This window comes from Mustela lutreola, chromosome 3, assembly GCF_030435805.1.
Source record: "Mustela lutreola isolate mMusLut2 chromosome 3, mMusLut2.pri, whole genome shotgun sequence".
Lineage (NCBI taxonomy): Eukaryota > Metazoa > Chordata > Mammalia > Carnivora > Mustelidae > Mustela > Mustela lutreola.
In genome coordinates this window covers 81,393,315-81,418,902 of record NC_081292.1, presented here as the reverse complement: position 1 = coordinate 81,418,902, position 25,588 = coordinate 81,393,315, and the positions used below count along the sequence as shown (strand labels likewise).

At 37.3% G+C, this 25,588-nt stretch overlaps 1 protein-coding gene across 3 annotated transcripts in view; it reads right to left on the bottom strand.

The window, feature by feature from the left end:
• The window catches only part of PXDNL (peroxidasin like), a 520,865-nt gene that overhangs the window by 21,761 nt on the left and 473,516 nt on the right, over positions 1-25,588 (bottom strand). For all 3 annotated transcript variants that reach the window (XM_059166462.1, XM_059166463.1, XM_059166464.1), the window contains 2 exons: positions 17,011-17,125; positions 6,003-6,132 (listed from right to left, as the gene is read on the bottom strand). In XM_059166462.1, coding sequence (XP_059022445.1) covers positions 6,003-6,132; positions 17,011-17,125 — 245 coding nt within the window. The remainder of the gene's footprint in view (positions 1-6,002; positions 6,133-17,010; positions 17,126-25,588) is intronic.

The window sequence follows — 25,588 nt, the reverse complement described above, 5'->3', positions numbered from 1 at the left end:
TTTCTCTAATGGGCACCTCAAAGCTCTAAACAGCCTCTATTCATTACCCAGTTCTGATGACTTTTTCACACTATTAGGTTTTTGTTACAGCAACATCCCACTAATTGGTACCAAAATCTGTACTGGTTTGCTAGGGCTGCAATAATAAAGTACCACAGATCAGGTGGCTTAGCAACATTTTGTTTTCTTACAGTTGTAGAAGCTGGAAGTTCAAGATCAAGGTGCTGGCCGAGTTAGATTCTTCTGAGGACTTTCTCCTTGGCTTGTAGATGGCTAACTTCTCACTGTGTCTTCACTTTGTCTTCCATGCTTGAAAATCCCTGGCACCTTCCCAGCTGTGTGAGTAATAAATCTTTCTTCATCCAAACCAATTAGTCCCCTGGATTTTGACATAAAACCTCACCTTGTGCAGGAGGTTCTTCACATCAAAATGGAGTTGCTATAATACATTCAATCACCAATCCCTGACCATTATACTTCACAGTTATCTCTCCAAAGCTTGTCCTTTTTTTTCCCCCTAAGATCATTTGTACATCCTAAGACAACATCTGCTCACTTCTGGAGCACGACATAACACTGCAGTCACTTTTGTTTTCCTTTATCAGTTCTCTTATAGAAACCAGATCAAATTATCTAAATTCAAATGCAAAGAATCTTTCCTGTTCCTCAGAGACTTGGAATTCAGGAGAACCCTTTATAGACCTTCTTATTTAGACAGTTTCTGCCCCTCAGACTCATATATCATGTGATTCTTGATTACCTATTCACCAGCCATACTTGACATCTTTCTGTTCCTTATATATGTCAAAACTTCCTTTAGTTTTAGTTGTTTCACTTTCTGTGGTTGTTATATTTGTAATAACATTACCTGTCCTTTAATTAAAAGAAAGCCTCTGGAGTATCTTTGATTCTTTTCTTTCACTCATCCTCATATACCTGTTCTATAAAGTGGTGAAGCTGGATTTTCTGGAACAGTTCTAATTTATGCTTCCCCCTCCCCAGCATAATTATTATTATTGTTATCCCCTTTGAACTCATGAAAGAACCTGCTTTGGGTTAATAAATTATAGTGGACAATCTATTGCTCTCTTTATCTCTCTTCATGTCTGTTTGTTTGCTTGTTTAAATAATCTGAATTCAGAACAAGAATTTTGTTTAGCTTCATATTCCATCTTTCCAACACCCAGAAAATTTACCAAGTTACAGTGAAATACATGATCTTAACATAAGTATGAGTCACGGATTAGCTATCATTAAATTATTATCAACTGCACCCTTTTACATAGATCTCAGAGGAGAAATCTAGACAACTATGCCCTAACTTTTTTCCCATTATGTTTTGGATTAGTCTACCAATGAGAGGCACTCATGTAAGACTGGAAAGAAAATCAGTATTATTCTCAAGCACAATTGTTAACAGGTATATAGGCTGAGCTTCAGGCTCCTGCGAAATTCCCGAGACTTGCTGTGGCTTACATATGAACTCCTGTGAACCAAATATCTTCTAGAACCTATTTCTATGACCTCTATTCCCCTCTTCCAATGGTTGTGAAAACCTATGACTTTTTGTATTAAAAACCATCCCACTTGGAATTACAGAGGGGTTTCTGTTATTTTTACTGAAAACTGACTTACACATCTCCTTTCAAATAAAATAAGCTTACATTTTAACCCACTGAGCCAACCAGGCGCCCCTCTGCTAAAGCTTATATTTTAAATTGAATTTTAGTGTTTCATTTATTGAAAAATTTTAAATTGCAAATTATTTCATATTAAGAAATAATAAAATATCAAAAAATAAAATTCCCTCTAAAGTCTCATAATATTAATGTGGTATTCCAAATGATGGTAAGTAAGTACATGCAAGTTATTTAGTGATTTCTGTGTATCTCCTCTGTACCATTTATCAATACTCAAAATTAGGCACTTTTTAAAATTGTGTCCTAAGTTCTGAGATCTGATCATGTATGACACATTATCTGAAAAATTACAGAAAAATGAATTGCCTGTCATGATTATATAACTGTAAATATTTTTGTCCATTTAACAAAACAGATAGACTCCATTTCTCACTATATTGCAGCTCTGGAAATTGCATCAAATGTACAGAACATTTTATTTTCTATAAACAAATGATACATTTGCAAGATAAATTCCTAGCTTATGACAATTTAAGTAAATTCCAGCTCTGGCTAATAACATGTTATAATGACAGAGGTATAAACACCATAAACCTCAACCATAAAATAATATATAACTGTGTAATAGGCTCCTAAAAATGAGAAAATATATCCACTATACCAAAGGGCCATGGAAAAAAGCATATACCATATGAAGACTATAATTCAATTTTATTATGATCTTGATATTTATACAAAAAAATAGTATATGCTTATTTTGTTAATTTCAACTATTAAATTAAATGCAAACTTGTATATCTTATTTAGCTTGAATAGAACTTGAAATAAATGATTTAAGGCTGATTTGAATGGCCTAGATTTCTCTTTAAAAATCTGATGGTTTGAGTCTGAATATATGCCTTATTTTACTCTATATTCATTCAAAAGGGTACCAGGGATCTAAGAACTCCTCCCAAAGTCTCAACCATTCTTTATAAAGCACTTACTGTGACATCAAACAATTTGAAAACCTCACTAAGAGTTTAATTTTAATTAAAGGTATAAATTCTTATATATTATCTCATTGTTCATTATATACTACCTCTCCCCTGCAACAGACAGACACCCTTCACAGCCATGTAAATTCAGCACTATCACAAATTGAAATAATTAAATGTTCTGAGTGTAGCTATAGCTCTAGCTCTAGTTATATCTACAATGATCAGAATCATATTTAATGAACAAATATAATTTACTATAACCTACTGATTACAAAATACTTTTAATACCATGGAATTTGCAGACCACCTTCATTACTTTGATTCTATCATGGTTAAAGGACCAACATTAATGAATATCTTTTCTAGACATTCCAAAGCCACCTAATAAATGTAAATAAGCAACAGTGGAAAATGTCAAGACTGGCACTATTTCACAACCCTGTAGACATAATGCACCTAGGGTTAGAAAGTAAAGGTAGAAACCCATGGCTAATAACTGAAGGTTGGAATCTTGTGTCATAGACAAAGGATGGTCTCAAGAAAATAATCTCCTACATGACGAGTACCTCTATATCCTGTTTGATCTACTTCTTCATTGTCTTTAATTTTACCATGAGAAATACACATGACTTTATCTGGATGATCATTTTTTTTTAATTTATTTATTTGTCAGAGAGAGAGAGAGAGAAAGACAGCATGAGCAGGGGGAACAGCAGACAGAGGGAGAAGCAAGTTCCTCAGTGAGCAAGGAACCTGATGTGGGACTCAATCCCAGGACCCTGGGATCATGACTGGAGCCAAAGGCCGATTAACTGATTGAGCCACCCAGCTGTCCCTGGATGATCATTTTTCATAAAGTAAAGGGTTTAGTTTTAGTTTTATTTATTTATGAATGAGTTGCATTCATGTTGATAAGCAACAGAAAAGCCATGAAGCTGAACACACTGCACATTTAGAAATGTCTTTCTTTAGCTAAGAGGATACATTTCACATTAGCACGGACCATTAAAACTCAGGAAACTGACAAATTAATAACAAATGTTAATTTCACAAATCCTAAGGGCTTATTATATCTGAAAATATGCTTTGTCCTCAGAACATCTGTGTTCATCATCCTGTCCACCTCCGACTGCTTCTTTTTCTATTCACAGATGTAGTGGTAGATGCTCAATTTATGTGTGTTCCATTCTCAATGTTTTATTTTGTTTTTTTTCTTTTTTCAATCTACTTTACATGACCTGGCTGGTTTCTGACTTGAGTCAATATTTTCCAATGCTGGTATTATGTCATATTCATTTATTCCTTCAATTTTTATCTGTCAGGATTTTGTCAGGTTTCATTAAGTGTGCACACAGTTCTGTGCCCTACTGTACCTCTTCCCATCAGTGTATCCCGTGTGTCCCAGGGAAACCTGACTTCTGTAGGAGTGCTCAGGACCTTGTAACTGCCTCTTCCATCTTTTTCTGGTCCTAACATACACTTTATATTCCTGATAGATTCAGAACTTTTTGAGTTCAAAAAGGAAACCAGGATGCCTGGGTGGCTCAGTCAGTTAAGCATCTGCCTTTGGTTCAGGTCATGATCCTAGGGTCCTGGGATCTAGTCCCACACTGGACTCCTTGCTCACTGGGGAGCCTGCTTCTCTCTCTGCCTGCAGCTCTCCCTGCTTCTCTTCTCTCTTTCTCTCTCTGGCAAATAAATAAAACAAAATCTTAATAACAAATAAATAAAAACTAACAAACAAATCACTGGTTGTTCTTAAACAAGTACTGTGTGTTAGGCACTGATGACCCAGCAGTAAAACAGCCCCAGCTATTAAGATATTTATAATAAAATGGAAGAGATAGAACAAATTAACAAGGAAAAACACTTTTACTTGATACATTTAGAGATACATATTACTTCACACTGTTATTGGACACTTGGAGGACCAACTACTACAGTCTTAGGGTATCTGGAATGCTTCTAATCACTATTACAGCATATATCAAAGATGAAATATCACCATCAACATATAGATAAAATTGGACTAAAATGTTACTTATGAATTCTACCTGTATCTGTAAATCCATAAAATAAGTTCAAGAAAAATAATTTGCTATATAGATAAAAGGATTAATATTTAAGGTAACAAGGCCCACCTTCTTCAGCCCAGGTCTTTCTCTTACCAGTATAACTTACCTCTTCTATGACACATGAACTCAAGCAAATAAAATAGAGGTCCCTATATTCAGCAGGGTCCCAAAGTCCTAGATCATCCCAACCATTCCAAGAGGGAGTAACCTTAACCTTCAAGAATAACCTTCTAGAAACAATGCTTCACATCTTTGAGATTCATGTTCAGACTCAGATTGGACAACTGATTGGACAAGTGGTTGTTCTGGTCATAAAGAAGGGTACTGATGGATAGCACACTGCTGCAAACCATGGCTGCAGCCAGACCCTAAGGGTGACACATGCAGCAAGCAGGTAATCTTGCATTTCTAAACAAGATAATGTTTACATTCAAAAGCAACAGTAATATGTTAAGGAGGTTACTGTTCACATAGTTCCTCTGCCATCCTTACAACATTCCTGAAAGTCCAGAGGATACTTACTCTGGATGGTTAAAGAAATTGCCCAGCTCAGACAACTTGTAAAGGCAGAACTTCCTGGCAGCAGGCCCTGGGTTCTTCTCACACCCCTACAGTACTTTCTGCCTCAAGGCCTCTGATGGTATGAAGCAAAACATATGCTTCATGGTGACATTAAAGTTGAGGAAGGAGCCAGCACAGCACTATGCCTTGAAAGAGATCAGAATTCCATTTCTGAATAAAACCATCTAATTGCCATTTCTAATATAAGCCAATGAGTCTCATTGACTCATTCCCAAATTTTAGAAAAAATTAAATAAACCATGAGCCAGAACAAGTGAGAAAATAAGCAAAAGTGCAGAGGAGTGTGAAAATTTCATTTTTAACAATAGCTTTTTCAGAAATGGAAAACCAGACAAAGCAGTAATCCCTCAGAGGCTTGTTTGGATTCCATTTCAAACACAAAAACAAAAAATTATAAGAAAAGTATGTGTTGGCCTGTTACAAATTATCTACATCCACAGAGATAAAAAGAGCACCCAAACACAATTATTCAGAAAAGCCCTGAGCAGGAACTCAGAAACTCACTGAGCAGATAGCTCCATCACTGAGACCCTATGTATTGAAGAAATTGATATTTGGTAGAAAAGAAATAGGTTTTACCCAAGTGCTCCTTCCCTGAATTCAACTATTATAAGGAAATGGGTATTGTGTTATATATCTACAGAGCCATTGGACAGATTTTTTTTTTTAATCTAGTTATTTCAATCTCTACGATAAGAACATGTTGCTTAGGGGGAAAAACAAACCTGTTCTCTGAGAGCTTTGATGGTTTTTTGAGTTTCCACTGCAAAATTGCTGAAATCTTGGGCAAACTCTGCTTTTGGCAGAAATGTCACATGTCTACCATCTTCATCAATGTACAAGTAATCTTGCTGCCTGTTTATAATAGAAGAAAAATAATGCTGAAAAATAGAAGTCAGATGGTAAAAAAAAAAAAAAAAGAGATCAACAAATATTCCTCAGGCATTAGAGTGTACAGGGCATTGTGACTATCTTTGCGTGACTAGAATTAGAAATTAAAATTAAATGACATATAAGAATATAATCCAGAGACTTACATCTGTTCCACATAGTTTACTCAAAATGATAAGGAAGTATTTCTTAGGAAATAAAGGGAATGCCATGTAGTATTACATATCTATTTGACATATTATTTAGATCTCAAATTATGTCTTTTGCTAAAAATTGTTCATTTCACTTCACAGTGAAAGAGCTATATCATATTATATATGATATAGCACCCAGGTGGGAACGTTCCTTGTTCTATTATAAATTCATGGCAAGAACTAAATTAAGATAAAAATACTAGTCTGACAAAAATCTAATCTTAAAGCAGATGCAAAATAGCACAGTATTGTCAATAATAAAAGGAAATAAAAAGTCTTGGGCTGAATTCAAAATATGATTTCTAGAGCTTAACTTAAGTTCTCAAAAGACAGAGGTAAATAATGAGTTTGGGAAATTGAAATGAAAGTTCCATACATCTATGATTATAATATATTGTTAAAAACATTTTATATAGATTTGATTTAGTTGACATGCTATTCATGTCCAAGTTTTTCCTTTTTTCCCAAATTGTGTTTAAAGTTCTTCCTTGTGAAAAAAACCATTGTAACTTTCAAAATTTTTCTGCTTTGTTCTGCTCAATATATGTCTTCTACTGTTCAGTAAGAAAATGGCTTGCCAGACACAGTAGATCCTACGAGCTTATAAAATAATTCCTAAGCCAAAGACATGTTACAGGCTTACATCAGAGAGGGAATTTAGGAAAAGGTAGCACTGAAAAAGAAAAGAAGTTACCAATGCCAATTGCTCAGTCACTAGATCAACTCTATGTCCCATGAGACGCTGTGAATTAGAGGCACCACAAACCAGCTTTTACTACGTTCAAATCAATTCAAGTGTACAAGTATTGATATGGATGATACTAGTAACCACAGATAATTTTAATAAAGATTATTTAACGCTTTTGTTTTCATGCTGCTCTCTCCTATAAATCATCAGTGTCGAGTCAAAGGAGATTGAACTGCAAGGAAGTCTGGATGATTGTATAAAGTTATAACCAAGATTTAAAGTACTGAGTATAGGAACGTAAGGAGTGGCTGATACCGGCAAGACCAGATTATACAATGAGATGGTGTTCACAATTGAACAAGTATGTGTTGGGTGTTGGTTATGTAACAGGCATTACGCTAAGATACATGTGAGGGTCCTTTTCAGTAAGTAGACTGCTAACATTCTCTCAGAAAAGACTGATTGATGAACAAGCAGGAAAAACAACATTTGTATGAGGAAGACAAATAAGAAGGTAATGACTCCTGCCTGGGGTGGGGGTGGGAGGGTGCAATGAGTCAGGGAAGCTAAATAAAGCAGACCATAGTTCTTCATTCACTTCAGGGACCATACAGTTCTGATTGCTTTGCCCTAGAGGCCACATCACCTCACTCAATGCACCCAGCAGTGCCAAGAGACACTTGAAGCAGCCTTGTCTTTCAGATGAGAATACTGTGACTTAGTTGTTAATATGTCCACATGATATAGTTATAAAATTGCACAGCTGAATGCAAATCAGGATTTTTAAAAAACAAAATTTAAAAGTCCTTTCTTAACCACTACACAGACATTTTAGTCTGATCATATTTGTGTTTTAGACAGTGTGGAAAAAGAGAAGAGAGACAAGGATACCAGCTAGGGAGATTATTGGGGGTAGCCAGTGAGAAGGAGGGAGAAGAACGGAAGAAAAAGATGGACAGTATGGATATTTCTACATTGTAAATTATTAATAAAAACACGAAACTCAGCATAGAGTTTGTAAGAAAAAAATAATACTTATCAAGTTAAACTGATGTTAACTCATGAATAGTATATTGAAAAATGGATCAATTTTTGACCAAAAGACAGTGAATGCAAGGAAGATGAATGTGCAGAGAAAAGTGAAAGTAAAATCATAGCCTGAGTGATCTGCACACACTGAGTGAGAGGATTTGGACTTTTTTGGTCTAAACAAGTCTTGAGTACAACAAAACTATCTACAAAGGATTACTGAAACATGTATAGTTAGAAGACAAAACAAAGCTGGTATTATCTTTTTATTATCATATCAATAATAAATGGAATTCTGGATTGTGAGGCTCATGTTTGAGTAAAATTTGATGAGGTTGGCAGGAGACTAAAACTGAAATTAACCAGTCTGTAGCTGAGTGATCAACGCTACAGGTAAGCAGAATGTCCATAAGGTCACCACAATCTTAAAGAGTTCAAATAGTACTATACGTTAATTATTACCTCAAAACAAGTGAAATGAATGTTTTTGGAAGGACAGGATATGACTGTAGAGCATGGCAGAAGGCAGGTAGTAGGTATTTTGTCCATGCCACATACCTTTGGATTTGACTGGAAGAGTCAGATCTCTATTACCATCCTTTAAGTAAAAGAGAAATTGCCTATAAATGTGTCACCCAACATCTATTTCCAATTTCACTCTGGTAAAACATTTCACATAGTAGAGTGGATTACAAACCAAATGAAATGCTAAATTAACTAAGGGCCATGTGACTATTTTCTGCCACTTGAATTACTTAAAAATGGTTCTGACTAGAGCTATGGCTCCTGGCCAAGTCTACCTTACAGGAAGGAGCTCCAGTAACACATGGAACAGATTTAGTTTCCTTAGTCTAGAATTTAAGGCTTTTCTCTCGCTACCTCAATCTTCTTTTATAGAATATTCTTCCAGGATGCTCTTCATCCCTAAGTATCGAACACATCAGGTTGTTTAGACATGTCAAGCCTTACCACTCTCCAAACATACCTAACTTTTCTCTGCCCCCATGATTTTGCTCACTGTTTTTCCAGACTAGAAGCCCTAAATCTTCATCAAAATCTTAGTCTTGGGAGGGAGGAGTCAAGATGGCGGAGAAGTAGCAAGCTGAGACTGCTTCAGCTAGCCGGAGATCAGCTAGATAGCTTATCTAAAGATTGCAAACACCTGAAAATCCATCGGCAGATCGAAGAGAAGAAGAACAGCAATTCTGGAAACAGAAAAACAACCACTTTCTGAAAGGTAGGACCGGCGGAGAAGTGAATCCAAAGCGACGGGAAGATAGACCCCGGGGGGAGGGGCTGGCTCCCCGCAAGCAGCGGAGCAACCGCGCACAAAATCAGGACTTTTAAAAGTCTGTTCCGCTGAGGGACATAGCTCCAGAGGCTAAACCGGGGCGAAGCCCACGCGGGGTCAGCGTGGCCTCAGGACCCGCAGGGTCAGAGAAGGATCAGGGGTGTCTGAGTGTCACAGAGCTTGCGGGTATTGGAACGGGAAAGCCGGCTGCAGAGACAGAGCCGACAGTAAGCTCACAGCTCGGTGTTACCTTGAACCGGTCGCAGGCTCGGTGAGCTCGGAGCGCGGCCGGAGGTCAGGCAGACGGGAGTAACTGGGCGCTGTTCTCTGAGGGCGCACTGAGGAGTGCGGCCCTGGGCTCTCGGCTCCTCCGGGCCACAGACCAGGAGGCCGCCATTTGTATTCCCGTCCTCCGGAACTCTACGGAAAGCGCTCAGGGAACAAAAGCTCCTGAAAGCAAACCCGAGCGGATTACTCACCCCGGCCCCGGGTAAGGGCGATGTAATTCTGCCTGGGGCAAAGACACTTGAGAATCACTACAACAGGCCCCTCCCCCAGAAGATCAACAAGAAATCCAGCCAAGACCAAGTTCACCTACCAAGGAGTGCGGTTTCATAACCAAGGAGAGCAGCAGAATTCCAGAGGAGGAGAAAGCCAAGCACGGAACTCATGGCTTTTTTCCTGTGATTTTTTTTAGTCCTGCAGTTAATTTAATTTTTTCTTTTTCATTTTTTGTTTTTTTTTTTTCTTCTCGCCTTCATGTAAAATTTTTTTTTAACTGTTACCTTTTTCTTTTTTAACGATTTTTTACTAGTTTATCTAATATATATATTTTTTCTTTTTTACATTTTTCTTAGGTGTTTTCTTTTTTAAAAAATACTTTTCTTTTTTTTTCTTTTTCTTTTTTCTTTTCTTTTTTCTTTTTCTTCTTTCTTCCTTTTTGAACCTCTTTTTATCCCCTTTCTCCCCACTCACGATTTAGGATCTCTTCTAATTTGGTTAAAGCATATTTTCCTGGGGTTGTTGCCACGCTTTTAGTATTTTACTTGCCCCTTCATTTACTCTTATCTGGACAAAATGACAAGACGTAAAAATTCAACACACAAAAAAAGAACAAGACGCAGTACCGAAGGCTAGGGACCTAAACAATACAGAATTCGGTAATATGTCAGATCTAGAGTTCAGAAAGACAATTCTCAAGGTTCTAGCCGGGCTCGAAAAAGGAATGGAAGATATTAGAGAAACCCTCTCGAGAGATATAAAAGCCCTTTCTGGAGAAATAAAAGAACTAAAATCTAACCAAGTTGAAATAAAAAAAGCTATTAATGAGGTGCATTCAAAAATGGAGGCTCTCACTGCTAGGATAAATGAGGCAGAAGAAAGAATTAGTGATATAGAAGACCAAATGACAGAGAATAAAGAAGCTGAGCAAAAGAGGGACAAACAGCTACTGGACCACGAGGGGAGAATTCGAGAGATAAGTGACACCATAAGACGAAACAACATTAGAATAATTGGGATTCCAGAAGAAGAAGAAAGAGAGAGGGGAGCAGAAGGTATACTGGAGAGAATTATTGGGGAGAATTTCCCCAATATGGCAAAGGGAACGAGCATCAAAATTCAGGAGGTTCAGAGAACGCCCCTCAAAATCAATAAGAATAGGCCCACACCCCGTCACCTAATAGTAAAATTTACAAGTCTCAGTGACAAAGAGAAAATCCTGAAAGCAGCCCGGGAAAAGAAGTCTGTAACATACAATGGTAAAAATATTAGATTGGCAGCTGACTTATCCACAGAGACCTGGCAGGCCAGAAAGAGCTGGCATGATATTTTCAGAGCACTAAACGAGAAAAACATGCAGCCAAGAATACTATATCCAGCTAGGCTATGATTGAAAATAGAAGGAGAGATTAAAAGCTTCCAGGACAAACAAAAACTGAAAGAATTTGCAAACACCAAACCAGCTCTACAGGAAATCTTGAAAGGGGTCCTCTAAGCAAAGAGAGAGCCTACAAGTGATAGATCAGAAAGGAACAGACCAAATATAGGAACAGTCACCTTACAGGCAATACAATGGCCCTAAATTCATATCTCTCAATAGTTACTCTGAATGTGAATGGGCTAAATGCCCCTGTCAAAAGACACAGGGTATCAGAATGGATAAAAAAACAAAACCCATCTATATGTTGCCTCCAAGAAACTCATTTTAAGCCCGAAGACACCTCCAGATTTAAAGTGAGGGGGTGGAAAAGAATTTACCATGCTAATGGACATCAGAAGAAAGCAGGAGTGGCAATCCTTATATCAGATCAATTAGATTTTAAGCCAAAGACTATAATAAGAAATGAGGAAGGACACTATATCATACTCAAAGGGTCTGTCCAACAAGAAGATTTAACAATTTTAAATATCTATGCCCCCAACATGGGAGCAGCCAACTATATACACCAATTAATAACAAAATCAAAGAAACACATCAACAATAATACAATAATAGTAGGGGACTTTAACACTCCCCTCACTGAAATGTACAGGTCATCCAAGCAAAAGATCAGCAAAGAAATAAAGGCCTTAAACGACACACTGGACCAGATGGACATCACAGATATATTTCATCCCAAAGCAACAGAATACACATTCTTCTCTAGTGCACATGGAACATTCTCCAGAATAGATCACATCCTCCGTCCTAAATCAGGACTCAACCGGTATCAAAAGATTGGGATCATTCCCTGCATATTTTCAGACCACAATGCTCTAAAGCTAGAACTCAACCACAAAAGGAAGTTTGGAAAGAACCCAAATACATGGAGACTAAACAGTATCCTTCTAAAGAATGAATGGGTCAACCGGGAAATTAAAGAAGAATTGAAAAAAATCATGGAAACAAATGATAATGAAAATACAACGGTTCAAAATCTGTGGGACACAACAAAGGCAGTCCTGATAGGAAAATATATAGCGGTACAAGCCTTTCTCAAGGAACAAGAAAGGTCTCAGGTTCACAACCTAACCCTACACCTAAAGGAGCTGGAGAAAGAACAAGAAAGAAACCCTAAGCCCAGCAGGAGAAGAGAAATCATAAAGATCAGAGCAGAAATCAATGAAAGAGAAACCAAAAAAACAATAGAACAATCAACAAAACTAGGAGCTGGTTCTTTGAAAGAATTAATAAAATTGATAAACCCCTGGCCCGACTTATCAGAAAGAAAAGAGAAAGGACCCAAATAAATAAAATCATGAATGAAAGAGGAAAGATCACAAATAACACCAAAGAAATACAAACTATTATAAGAACATACTATGAGCAACTCTACGGCAAGAAATTTGACAATCTGGAAGAAATGGATGCCTTCCTAGAAACATATAAACTACCACAACTGAACCAGTAAGAAATAGAAAGCCTGAACAGACCCATAACCAGTAAGGAGATTGAAACAGTCATTAAAAATCTCCAAACAAACAAAAGCCCAGGGCCAGAAGGCTTCCCGGGGGAATTCTACCAAACATTTAAAGAAGAACTAATTCCTATTCTCCTGAAACTGTTCCAAAAAATAGAAATGGAAGGAAAACTTCCAAACTCATTTTATGAGGCCTGCATCACCTTGATCCCAAAACCAGACAAGGATCCCACCAAAAAAGAGAGCTATAGACCAATATCCTTGATGAACACAGATGCTAAAATACTCAACAAAATACTAGCCAATAGGATCAACAGTACATTAAAAAGATTATTCACCACGACCAAGTGGGATTTATTCCAGGGCTGCAAGGTTGGTTCAACATGCGCAAATCAGTCAATGTGATACAACACATCAATAAAAGAAAGAACAAGAACCATATGATACTCTCAATAGATGCTGAAAAAGCATTTGACAAAGTACAGCATCCCTTCCTGATCAAAACTCTTCAAAGTGTAGGGATAGAGGGCATATACCTCAATATCATCAAAGCCATCTATGAAAAACCCACCGCAAATATCATTCTCAATGGAGAAAAACTGAAAGCTTTTCCGCTAAGGTCAGGAACTCGGCAGGGATGTCCATTATCACCACTGCTATTCAACATAGTACTAGAGGTCCTAGCCTCAGCAATCAGACAACAAAAGGAAATTAAAGGCATCCATATCGGCAAAGAAGAAGTCAAATTATCACTCTTCGCAGATGATATGATACTATATGTGGAAAACTCAAAAGACTCCACTCCAAAACTGCTAGAACTTATACAGGAATTCAGTAAAGTGTCAGGATATAAAATCAATGCACAAAAATCAGTTGCATTTCTCTACACCAACAGCAAGACAGAAGAAAGAGATATTAAGGAGTCAATCCCATTTACAATTGCATCCAAAACCATAAGATACCTAGGAATAAACCTAACCAAAGAGACACAGATTCTATACTCAGAAAACTATAAAGTACTCATGAAAGAAATTGAGTAAGACACAAAGAAATGGAAAAATGTTCCATGCTCCTGGATTGGAAGAATAAATATTGTGAAAATGTCTATGCTACCTAAAGCAATCTACACATTTAATGCAATTCCTATCAAAGTACAATCCATCTTTTTCAAAGAAATGGAACAAATAATGCTAAAATTTATATGGAACCAGAAAAGACCTCGAATAGCCAAAGGGATATTGAAAAAGAAAGCCAACGTTTTTGGCATCACAATTCCAGACTTCAAGCTCTATTACAAAGCTGTCATCATTAAGACAGCATGGTACTGGCACAAAAACAGACACATAGATCAATGGAACAGAATAGAGAACCCAGAAATAGACCCTCAAATCTATGGTCAACTAATCTTCAACAAAGCAGGAAAGAATGTCCAATGGAAAAAAGACAGCCTCTTCAATAAATGGTGCTGGGAAAATTGGACAGCCACATGCAGAAAAATGAAATTGGACCATTTCCTTACACCACACACAAAAATAGACTCAAAATGGATGAAGGACCTCAATGTGCGAAAGGAATCCATCAAAATCCTTGAGGAGAACACAGGCAGCAACCTCTTCGACCTCTGCCGCAGCAACATCTTCCTTGGAACAATGCCAAAGGCAAGGGAAGCAAGGGAAAAAATGAACTATTGGGATTTCATCAAGATCAAAAGCTTTTGCACAGCAAAGGAAACAGTTAACAAAATCAAAAGACAACTGACAGAATGGGAGAAGATATTTGCAAATGACATATCAGATAAAGGATTAGTGTCCAGAATCTATAAAGAACTTAGCAAACTCAACACCCAAAGAACAAATAATCCAATCAAGAAATGGGCAGAGGACATGAACAGACATTTCTGCAAAGAAGACATCCAGATGGCCAACAGACATATGAAAAAGTGCTCCATATCACTCGGCATCAGGGAAATACAAATCAAAACCACAATGAGATATCACCTCACACCAGTCAGAATGGCTAAAATCAACAAGTCAGGAAATGACAGATGCTGGCGAGGATGCGGAGAAAGGGGAACCCTCCTACACTGTTGGTGGGAATGCAAGCTGGTGCAGCCACTCTGGAAAACAGCATGGAGGTTCCTCAAAATTTTGAAAATAGAACTGCCCTATGACCCAGCAATTGCACTATTGGGTATTTACCCTAAAGATACAAACGTAGTGATCCAAAGGGGCACATGCACCCGAATGTTTATAGCAGCAATGTCTACAATAGCCAAACTATGGAAAGAACCTAGATGTCCATCAACAGATGAATGGATCAAGAAGATGTGGTATATATACACAATGGAATACTATGCAGCCATCAAAAGAAATGAAATCTTGCCATTTGCGACAACATGGATGGAACTAGAGCATATCATGCTTAGCGAAATACGTCAAGCAGAGAAAGACAACTATCATATGATCTCCCTGATATGAGGAAGTGGTGATGCAACATGGAGGCTTAAGTGGGTAGGAGAAGAATAAATGAAACAAGATGGGATTGGGAGGGAGACAAACCATAAGTGACTCTTAATCTCACAAAACAAACTGAGGGTTGCTGGGGGGAGGGGGTTTGGGAGAAGGGGGTGGGATTATGGACATTGGGGAGGGTGTGTGCTTTCGTGAGTGCTGTGAAGTGAGTGGACTGGTGATTCACAGACCTGTACCCCTGGGGATAAAAATATATGTTTATAAAAAAAATAAAAAATTATATAAAAAAAAAAATCTTAGTCTTTTTCTCAACATCTCACCTCTGCATAAGCTAAAAGCCCAAAAGAATTATCTATACCTTGTTCTGAACTACACAACATCCTAATTGGATTTCACATCAGTATTATATGAACACTTCTGTACAGGTTAATATTTACATAGCATTTAAAAGAATGTGTGGCATATAGTGAGCACTATAACAGCATTTGCTATCCTGTCTTTTGTGGAACACCTATAATACTACATCCCACATCACCATTAGGTGCTTTACATATACATATATACATTACTAATATAATAATTGCACAAGGTAGGTATGATTATGCCCACTTTGCAGCTGAGGAAACTGAGACTGAAATTTTACATAACCTGTGTCCATGAAGTAGTGGAAACAGGGTGTGAACCTGTGCCAGAGCCTGAAGCCTTCACCCATCTCCCTTATCATATGACCCACTTTCTCTCCTAGACTATAAATCTTACAAGGCCATGTCTTGTTCTCTTCTACATACATCACAAATTCTCAGTTGTGACTGAGAGCAGGAACTCCAAAAATATATTTTGAATTTGACTGAATGATAATGCTTAGGAGCCTGCTGTGAACACCAAGTTACTAGCATGTGGTAACAAAGTGTTTTCAATAGTATCCCTCCTATGGGGCTGTGAATTACAACATTTTTATTTTTGTTTTGGTAATTTAATTATACAAGCAACTACTGAATATTTACTCAGTGAAAAGAAGCTACTGTATATACCCATGCTCAAGTCATTGTTTCTCTTTTCAGAAACTTCCAAGACAATTGTGTGGAGGAACTCTGTAAAGAAGTGAAGGGGGTGGGATTATGGAAATTGGGGAGGGTATGTGCTTTGGTGAGTGCTGTGAAGTGTGTAAACCTGGTGATTCACAGATCTGTACCCCTGGGGATAAAAATATATGTTTATAAAAAATAAAAAATTTAAAAAAAAAAGGAAGTAACTACATATGAAGCTTGTATATAAGTGTCACAGGAGAAGTCCTAACAGATTTCAAAGGAGTAAGATTGATATTTCTCAATTTTCTAAGGGTTCAAAAATATCCCATTTTGGTCACAAATGAAACTTTCCTTGCTATACGCTATATATGAATTAAAATCAACTTAACTTGATAAATGTTATTACTTTCATTACAAACAATATGCTGAGTTTCCTATTTTTGAAAAGAATTTTAAAATCAGCAATATCCATAATGTGATTTAAGGAATCATAAATAACATTTATTATGTGCAATTTTCTGTACTTTATTGAGAAGTATTTATTACTGAGCATGCCCTGGACATGATGTTCCAGAGTGAAAAGGAACCCATATTTATCACATAGCTTATTTGCTCATCATTGTATAATTTATCCTACATGTAAATGAGTCAGCCATGGTTTCTATAAAAACCCTCAAACTGCATATTTGAAATAAATCTATGATAAATAGCCCAAAGAAATTAAATATTTCTGTACATACCTACTGAGTAGATCACTTAAGTTCTTATCTTTCTCATCAGGATAGCTGTACTGAGCAGAACGTTTCTTTCGAGATTCTTGTGTGAATGCTCTGAACTGTCCTCTACTCCTACAGTCTGTGGGGGAAAAGTATCCACATGAGCATTGTGTGAGATTGCCATCATCCTCCTATCTAGAGTATCTCTTTAATTGAGAAGGGAAATGGATAGCTGCTTGGTCAATTCAATTACAGGTTTCTGGTTTTGCATATGACTCCATCTCTGTTTTTACCAAAGCAGGTGAGATACCAAGACAATTTACAAAATCTGTGGAGGCTCCACAGGGAAAGCAAGCTGAATCTGAGCAAGGACACTGATCACAGGGTACATTATTTTCACTTAGAGGACTTGACAATGGGGAAAGAAACAAAAACGTGGTAGACAGAATGTTTACGGGACAATATGCATATAGTTAACACTATTGTGCTGTACACTTAAAATGGTTTGCATAGTAAACCATGGTGGTGGTGTTTTTCACCACAATAAAAACACATGAGAATGGTCTGAAATTTTTTATATAAATATGAAACAACAATAAAAACAAATGTTCTTTAAATTTCATCTGAAAAAAGTTGGATTGGAAACCAGGTATATTGAGAAGAAGAAACACAATGATATAGAACCTACCTTTCCAAATAGTAAAACTACTACATATAAAGCTTAAAAAAAAAAAGGGAAGAATTTTTAATGCTGGAGGGAAAAACAGATTGAAATGGAACGTGATAACCATCCCAGAGCTTTTCACTACGCACTTGAATCTAAGAGGTTACACTGGGCAGCATAAATTAGCGGAAAACAAGGGATTATGCTATAGCATTTTGTATTGGGCAATAGCAACTTATTTCTCAAGAAGGGGAAGTAATGACAACTTACACAATCACCTTAGCATATGTAAGTTAAAATCAAGAGGAATATGTTCCATGATAAAATGTTAAGCAAAGCTGAGGATAAAATGTAAGTTGATATTTTCAATAACAAAATAAGCTACAAATGCTATAAAATTAGACACAAAAGAAAAATAAAACTTTGTTATTCTATATGAACTTACCAATATTAAAACAAATAGAAAATAAATGACATGTTAAAATGGTGACAGTGATGTATCTAACATTGTTATAGTTATTTCTTTTTTCTTACTCTACCTCTATCCTTTGTTTTGTCCCAGTTTTCAATAAGAAATAGTCATGATTTAAACAATTTAAAACAGTAAATGTAAGTAAGCAGAAAGAAATGGGTTATTCCAAAGTCTGATTCACTTCAGTAGGCTGAGGCCGGGGACAGGTGGGAAACTTTGGACAATCAAGGAGGAACATGAAAGTCAAGAATTCTTCCCAGGGACAGAGAAGTCCTCAGGAAGGGACGTAAAACTGGGGCAATGACGAACTACCTCACTGGGCAAGATTTGCCCATGAACTCATGGGAAATACACGCTGCTGAAAATGTTGCAGTTGTAACTTCTGAAAATGTATTTTTGAGACATTATAGATAAAATTATGTAGTTTACTAACAGACCTATACATGCCTACTTTTACACAATTACTTTAACGTAGCACCTTATCAATAATCAATAATCCATAAGTATTTGCAGATCTGGGTGAGAAAAAATAGAAATGAAAACAAAAAGAAAAAAACTAACACATATGGGTTTCACTCCTGTAATAAAACTTAATTTTTAATTATTTTTTAAATTATTTTAATTTTTCTATTTCTGAAGAGTATATAATTTGTGTCAATAAATATATGGAACTTCCTAAACTAAGTTATTAGACTAAGCAGTGTAGGGAAAATAAAAAATGAGTAAGGCATGGTTCTTGGTTTTAAAGAGTTTGTAAGTGGAAAAACACAGCATTTCCAGTTAAGCCAGATATTATACCTTTTAATCCTCATATAAAAAGGAAAGAATATAGAGAAAGGGGGCTGCAAGTCAACTCACATTATCTATTGTCTTTATTCTTTTAGGAAGATAGAACTTTAGAATTTATTTTAGAGTGCCAATAGAATATGCAAGGTCATATATATAAATCCCAAAAGAAAAGAGTTAGTTGTATTTGTAATGTAGCAGGTATATATTGATGCACATAAGGGAGCAGAAACACAGAGAATCACTCCCCCACACCCTAGTTCCACCAGAGAATGAACACTGAGAGTGAGGTGAACAACTCACTAGAGTTGCAATGACCAGGCATCTCTTTTAATGTGACAGGTTTTTTTATTCCTGACATCTTTTTTTTTTTTTAATTCAATTTGGTATTTATCCCTAGTTATTGCTGAAGAGGTAAAGCATATTTGATTGCTGAATGTTTGGCTCTTAAGCAAACAACATCTGAATTGAAACAGTATGTTAATTTGATAGATGCTTTGGTTTTATACCTATGCATATATATCTTTTATAAATATGTATTTACACTTGTTCAAACTCTGTTCTTAGGCCTAACATCAATTATTAATTTGAAACTTTATAATAACATGTGATGGGTATTATTATTCCTAGTGTTACCTTGAGGAAACTAAAAGAGGTTACATTACCTTCTCCAAGGTACTACAGCTTTTTATGGAAGAGCCAGGATTTGAATCCAGATATATTGTCTCAAAAGCCCAACCTCTTAACTGCTACACTACAACAAGGAATGAGAAAAATAGAAATAATAAGATCAAAACTCCTGAATATGAGGTTTGTGCAACTTTGGAATAATGGTACCAGTATTTGTTAACTGGATGAATGAATGAGTGGAAGGATGGATGGATAGATCTAGAGTGGAAGATAAAAGGAGATTACTTGAATTCATATTGGCTCAAAAATACTGTCAAATTTCTGGTCTACATATGACTTAGTGGAGGCACGTTAATACAGCAGATACTACTTCAAGATGCCATTGAAAAAATAAAATTAAATTTTAAAAAAATTGTTCCCTGGGGTGGGGGAAAGAAAAAAGAAGACACCAGTAAGAGATGTGGATTAAGATAAAGCAATATGGCTCATTTTCAAGAAGTATAATGCAATGTGTGTATGCATGAATACATATAACTTCCCATTCAGCCAGTACAGCCTAAATTGCCCCCCCAACCCATCCCTCAGCCTTTGTACTATGAATGAAGCCCTAGATCTTTACTGTGTCAAAGGAAATCCTTCCCTGTGCACACATTCTTCTGTCTTCAGCCTCATTTCTCTCTAATGCACCACTCATGGCTAACCATCCAGCTCCAACTTCATTCGGTCTCTCTCACCTGAGTAATAAACACCACAGGTGTCATGTCACCATCTCTAAGAAGCCTTTCTTAAACTGAGGACCAGGTCAGAAGGAAATTCATTACATTCTCTCAGCACTCTGTACCTCTGTCTACTATTCTTCACTGGCTAAGGAGCGAGCAGCGAGGAGGGCTCTGTCTTACCTACCAGTTGATCCCCATCCCATAGTATAGCACCTGCACATGATCCACACAAATAAATATTTTAATGAACGAGTAAATGAAATCAAACAGGCCAAATCATTATTTTAAAATATCCAGTTCTTTGTTATTTTCTGTGTTTAAGAGTTTGATTGCAGGGTTCACTCTAGGTTATACCATGCTTTCCACATTTGAAATATATTACTTTGGATAAACTACTTAAACTTATTGACTCCACTTTCTCATCTCTTCATGAGGATGATAACACAATTTATCTCATGGAGTTGGTGAGAGAATTAAATGAGTTAAGGGAAGTAAAACATTCTGAAAGAATGCCATATACAGATTAAGCTTCAACATCGCTTTTATTTCTGGAAAAAACTTTATAGAGAATAAGATGACTGACTTATTTAATTCATAAGCAACTTTTGCATAATGTCAAAGTTATAAATGCTTTTGTTCATAGAACTAACGTTCAAAAAATATTGTTGAATGAATTAAAATTTAAGGTAATGTGTTTGTAGACAGTTTTTCAAGGCAATTCCAAATGAGCTTAAAAAACATTTCCCTGAAAATAATTGGTATAAACACTTCAGGATTTTTTTACATTTACATTTCTTTATAGTGAAAATAGCACAGAACAATTTGAAGAACTTGCATAAAAGCAACAACTTGCTATTTAAAGGTATTGTCAAATTAAACTAGTAGAAACGTGATGTCAGTCTGTTTGGCAGTGAGTACTGAAAAAAAGAAAGCTTATTTCAATGGGTATGTAGATTGCAGTCATGTCCGTGACTCATATCTAAACATAGACCCCATCTGGTCTGGCCTAGAGATGGACACGTGGTAAGGAAACATGTCAGGACACGAAATCCTGGACATTAATGATTAATTTAATGAAATCAAAAGATTCTGAAGACAACAAGCTGCTTTAGTCATGGGTCTGGACATTCTCATTTGTTGGAGTGACTGACATTCCTTGAGTATTAAACTTGAGTAAACAAGTTCAAGTTGGGGAGTTGAAGGTACAGTAGCTTCAAACATACATGTTTGCATAAATTGATCAAAACACTACAACTGTGGAATATCAGGTTCCTGATGCTGCATTCCACATACCAAAAATATATCAATGATGATAGGCTTGGGGCGCCTGGGTGGCTCAGTGGGTTAAGCCTCTGCTTTCGGCTCAGGTCATGATCCCAGGGTCCTGGGATAGCCCCGCATTGGGCTCTCTGCTCAGCGGGGAGCCTGCTTTCCTTCCCCTCTCTCTGCCTGCCTGTGATCTCTGTCTGTCAAATAAATTTTTAAAAAAATGATGATAGGCTTAAAAATTGACAAAAATATATAACACTTTGTTTTTAAGTTATGGTCAACCCTTGTTTCTTAACATTTTAGCACTTCTCATTTGCTGGCAAGAAGAGAAAAGGGGAAGAAGTACAAATAACAATTTAATGAAACATAAAAATGTTTTATGTTTCATTCAAAAATGTTTTATGTTTGGGGGAGACTCTGAGATCAGCTTTATTCAATGCTATTGTCTTATGTTGTTATTTGTGTAACTATCAAATATAATTCTTAATTCCTAGTTCCTATGGAGGAACTAACATTCTCTATCTTTAAATAGTGTTTCATCTGAATTAGTGAGCAATTCTGAACTGTGCCCACAGTTGTTTTGAAGGGAGGGATGACAGCAGGAAACCACTCATATTTCTTCATAATCTTACCTGCATTCCAATTTCTTTCTACTTTGCAATTGCATTATCTATTGCAGTGCAATAACTGACTGCAAACATGGTGGTTTGAAACAACACAAATACATTTTTATGGTCTGAGCTGTGCTTCCCCTTAATTCATATGTTGAAGTCCTAACCCCCAGAACCTCAGAATGCAACCTTATTTGGAAAAAGGGTCATTGCAAATGTATCTAGTTAAGAAGAGCTCACACTGGCATAGGGTGGACCCTAATCCAATGTGACTGCTGTCCTCATAAAAAGGAGAAGCTTAAACACAGATACACACAAAGCTAGAAAACCATGTGATAATGAGGGTTGAAAGGGGTAACACAGGAGAAGCCAAGGCAAGCGAATGATACCAGCAACCGCCAGAAGCTCAGGGTGAGTCAAGGAACAGATTCTCATTCATAGACCTCAAGGAGAACCAATCCCGCAATACCAACAATCCTTCTGTCCTCCAGAATGGTGGGACAATAAATGTTTATTGCTCAAGCAATAAATGTTTATTGTTCAAGTGTAGCCTGGAATAGTTTGTCATGGCAGCCCTAACAAACTAAAATTTTAATTAAAAATATTACATCAGAAGGAGGAGTCAAGATGGCGGAGAAGTAGCAAGCTGAGACTACTTCAGCTAGCCAGAGATCAGCTAGATAGCTTATCTAAAGATTGAAAACACCTGAAAATCCATTGGCAGATCGAAGAGAAGAAGAACAGCAATTCTGGAAACAGAAAAAAAACCACTTTCTGAAAGGTAGGACCGGCGGAGAAGTGAATCCAAAGCGACGGGAAGATAGACCCTGGGGGGAGGGGCCTGCTCCCGGCAAGCGGCTGAGCAACCACGCACAAAATCAGGACTTTTAAAAGTCTGTTCCGCTGAGGGACATCGCTCCAGAGGCTACCCGGGGCAAGTGTGGCCTCAGGTCCCGCAGGGTCACAGAAGGCTCGGGGGTGTCTGAGTGTCGCAGAGCTTGCGGGTATTGGAACGGGAAAGCCGGCTACAGAGACAGAGCCGACAGTAAGCTCACAGCTCGGTGTTACCTTGAACCGGTCGCAGGCTCAGTGAGCTCGGAGCGCGGCCGGAGGTCAGGCAGACGGGAGTAACTGGGCGCTGTTCTCTGAGGGCACACTGAGGAGTGCGGCCCTGGGCTCTCGGCTCAGGGCCGCATTTGTATTCCCATCCTCCGGAACCCTACGGAAAGCGCTCAGGGAACAAAAGCTCCTGAAAGCAAACCCAGGCGGATTACTCACCCCGGCCCTGGGTAAGGGCGGTGTAATTCCGCCTGGAGTGGACACTTGAGAATCACTACAACAGGCCCCTCCCCCAGAAGATCAACAAGAAATCCAGGCGAGACTAATTTCACCTACCAAGGAGTGCGTTTTCAATACCAAGGAGAGCAGCAGAATTCCAGAGGAGGAGAAAGCCAAGCACGGAACTCTAGTTTTTTCCCTGTGATTTTTTTCAGTCTTGCAGTTAATTTTTTTCTTTTTCATTTTTTGTTTTTTTTTTCTCGCCTTTGGGTAAAATTTTTTTTTTAAACTGTTACCTTTTTCTTTTTTTAACGATTTTTTACTAGTTTATCTAATATATATATTTTTTCTTTTTTATATTTTTCTTAGGTGTTTTCTTTTTTTTTAATTTTTTTTGTTTTTTTTTTTCTTTCTTTCTTCCTTTTTGAACCTTTTTTTATCCCCTTTCTCCCCCCTCACGATTTTGGATCGCTTCTAATTTGGTTAAAGCATATTTTCCTGGGGTTGTTGCCACCCTTTTAGTATTTTACTTGCCCATTAATATACTCTTATCTGGACAAAATGACAAGACGTAAAAATTCAACACACACACAAAAAAAAGAGGCAGTACTGAAGACTAGGGACCTAATCAATACAGACATTGGTAATATGTCAGATCTAGAGTTCAGAATGACAATTCTCAAGGTTCTAGCCGGGCTCGAAAAAGGCATGGAAGATATTAGAGAAACCCTCTCGAGAGATATAAAAGCCCTTTCTGGAGAAATAAAAGAACTAAAATCTAACCAAGTTGAAATAAAAAAAGCTATTAATGAGGTGCAATCAAAAATGGAGGCTCTCACTGCTAGGATAAATGAGGCAGAAGAAAGAATTAGTGATATAGAAGACCAAATGACAGAGAATAAAGAAGCTGAGCAAAAGAGGGACAAACAGCTACTGGACCACGAGGGGAGAATTCGAGAGATAAGTGACACCATAAGACGAAACAACATTAGAATAATTGGGATTCCAGAAGAAGAAGAAAGAGAGAGGGGAGCAGAAGGTATACTGGAGAGAATTATTGGGGAGAATTTCCCCAATATGGCAAAGGGAACGAGCATCAAAATTCAGGAGGTTCAGAGAACGCCCCTCAAAATCAATAAGAATAGGCCCACACCCCATCACCTAATAGTAAAATTTACAAGTCTCAGTGACAAAGAGAAAATCCTGAAAGCAGCCCGGGAAAAGAAGTCTGTAACATACAATGGTAAAAATATTAGATTGGCAGCTGACTTATCCACAGAGACCTGGCAGGCCAGAAAGAGCTGGCATGATATTTTCAGAGCACTAAACGAGAAAAACATGCAGCCAAGAATACTATATCCAGCTAGGCTATCATTGAAAATAGAAGGAGAGATTAAAAGCTTCCAGGACAAACAAAAACTGAAAGAATTTGCAAACACCAAACCAGCTCTACAGGAAATCTTGAAAGGGGTCCTCTAAGCAAAGAGAGAGCCTACAAGTGGTAGATCAGAAAGGAACAGAGACCATATACAGTAACAGTCACCTTACAGGCAATACAATGGCCCTAAATTCATATCTCTCAATAGTTACTCTGAATGTGAATGGGCTAAATGCCCCTGTCAAAAGACACAGGGTATCAGAATGGATAAAAAAACAAAACCCATCTATATGTTGCCTCCAAGAAACTCATTTTAAGCCCGAAGACACCTCCAGATTTAAAGTGAGGGGGTGGAAAAGAATTTACCATGCTAATGGACATCAGAAGAAAGCAGGAGTGGCAATCCTTATATCAGATCAATTAGATTTTAAGCCAAAAACGATAATAAGAGATGAGGAAGGACACTATATCATACTCAAAGGGTCTGTCCAACAAGAAGATTTAACAATTTTAAATATCTATGCCCCCAACGTGGGAGCAGCCAACTATATACACCAATTAATAACAAAATCAAAGAAACACATCAACAATAATACAATAATAGTAGGGGACTTTAACACTCCCCTCACTGAAATGGACAGATCATCCAAGCAAAAGATCAGCAAGGAAATAAAGGCCTTAAATGACACTCTGGACCAGATGGACATCACAGATATATTCAGAACATTTCATCCCAAAGCAACAGAATACACATTCTTCTCTAGTGCACATGGAACATTCTCCAGAATAGATCAT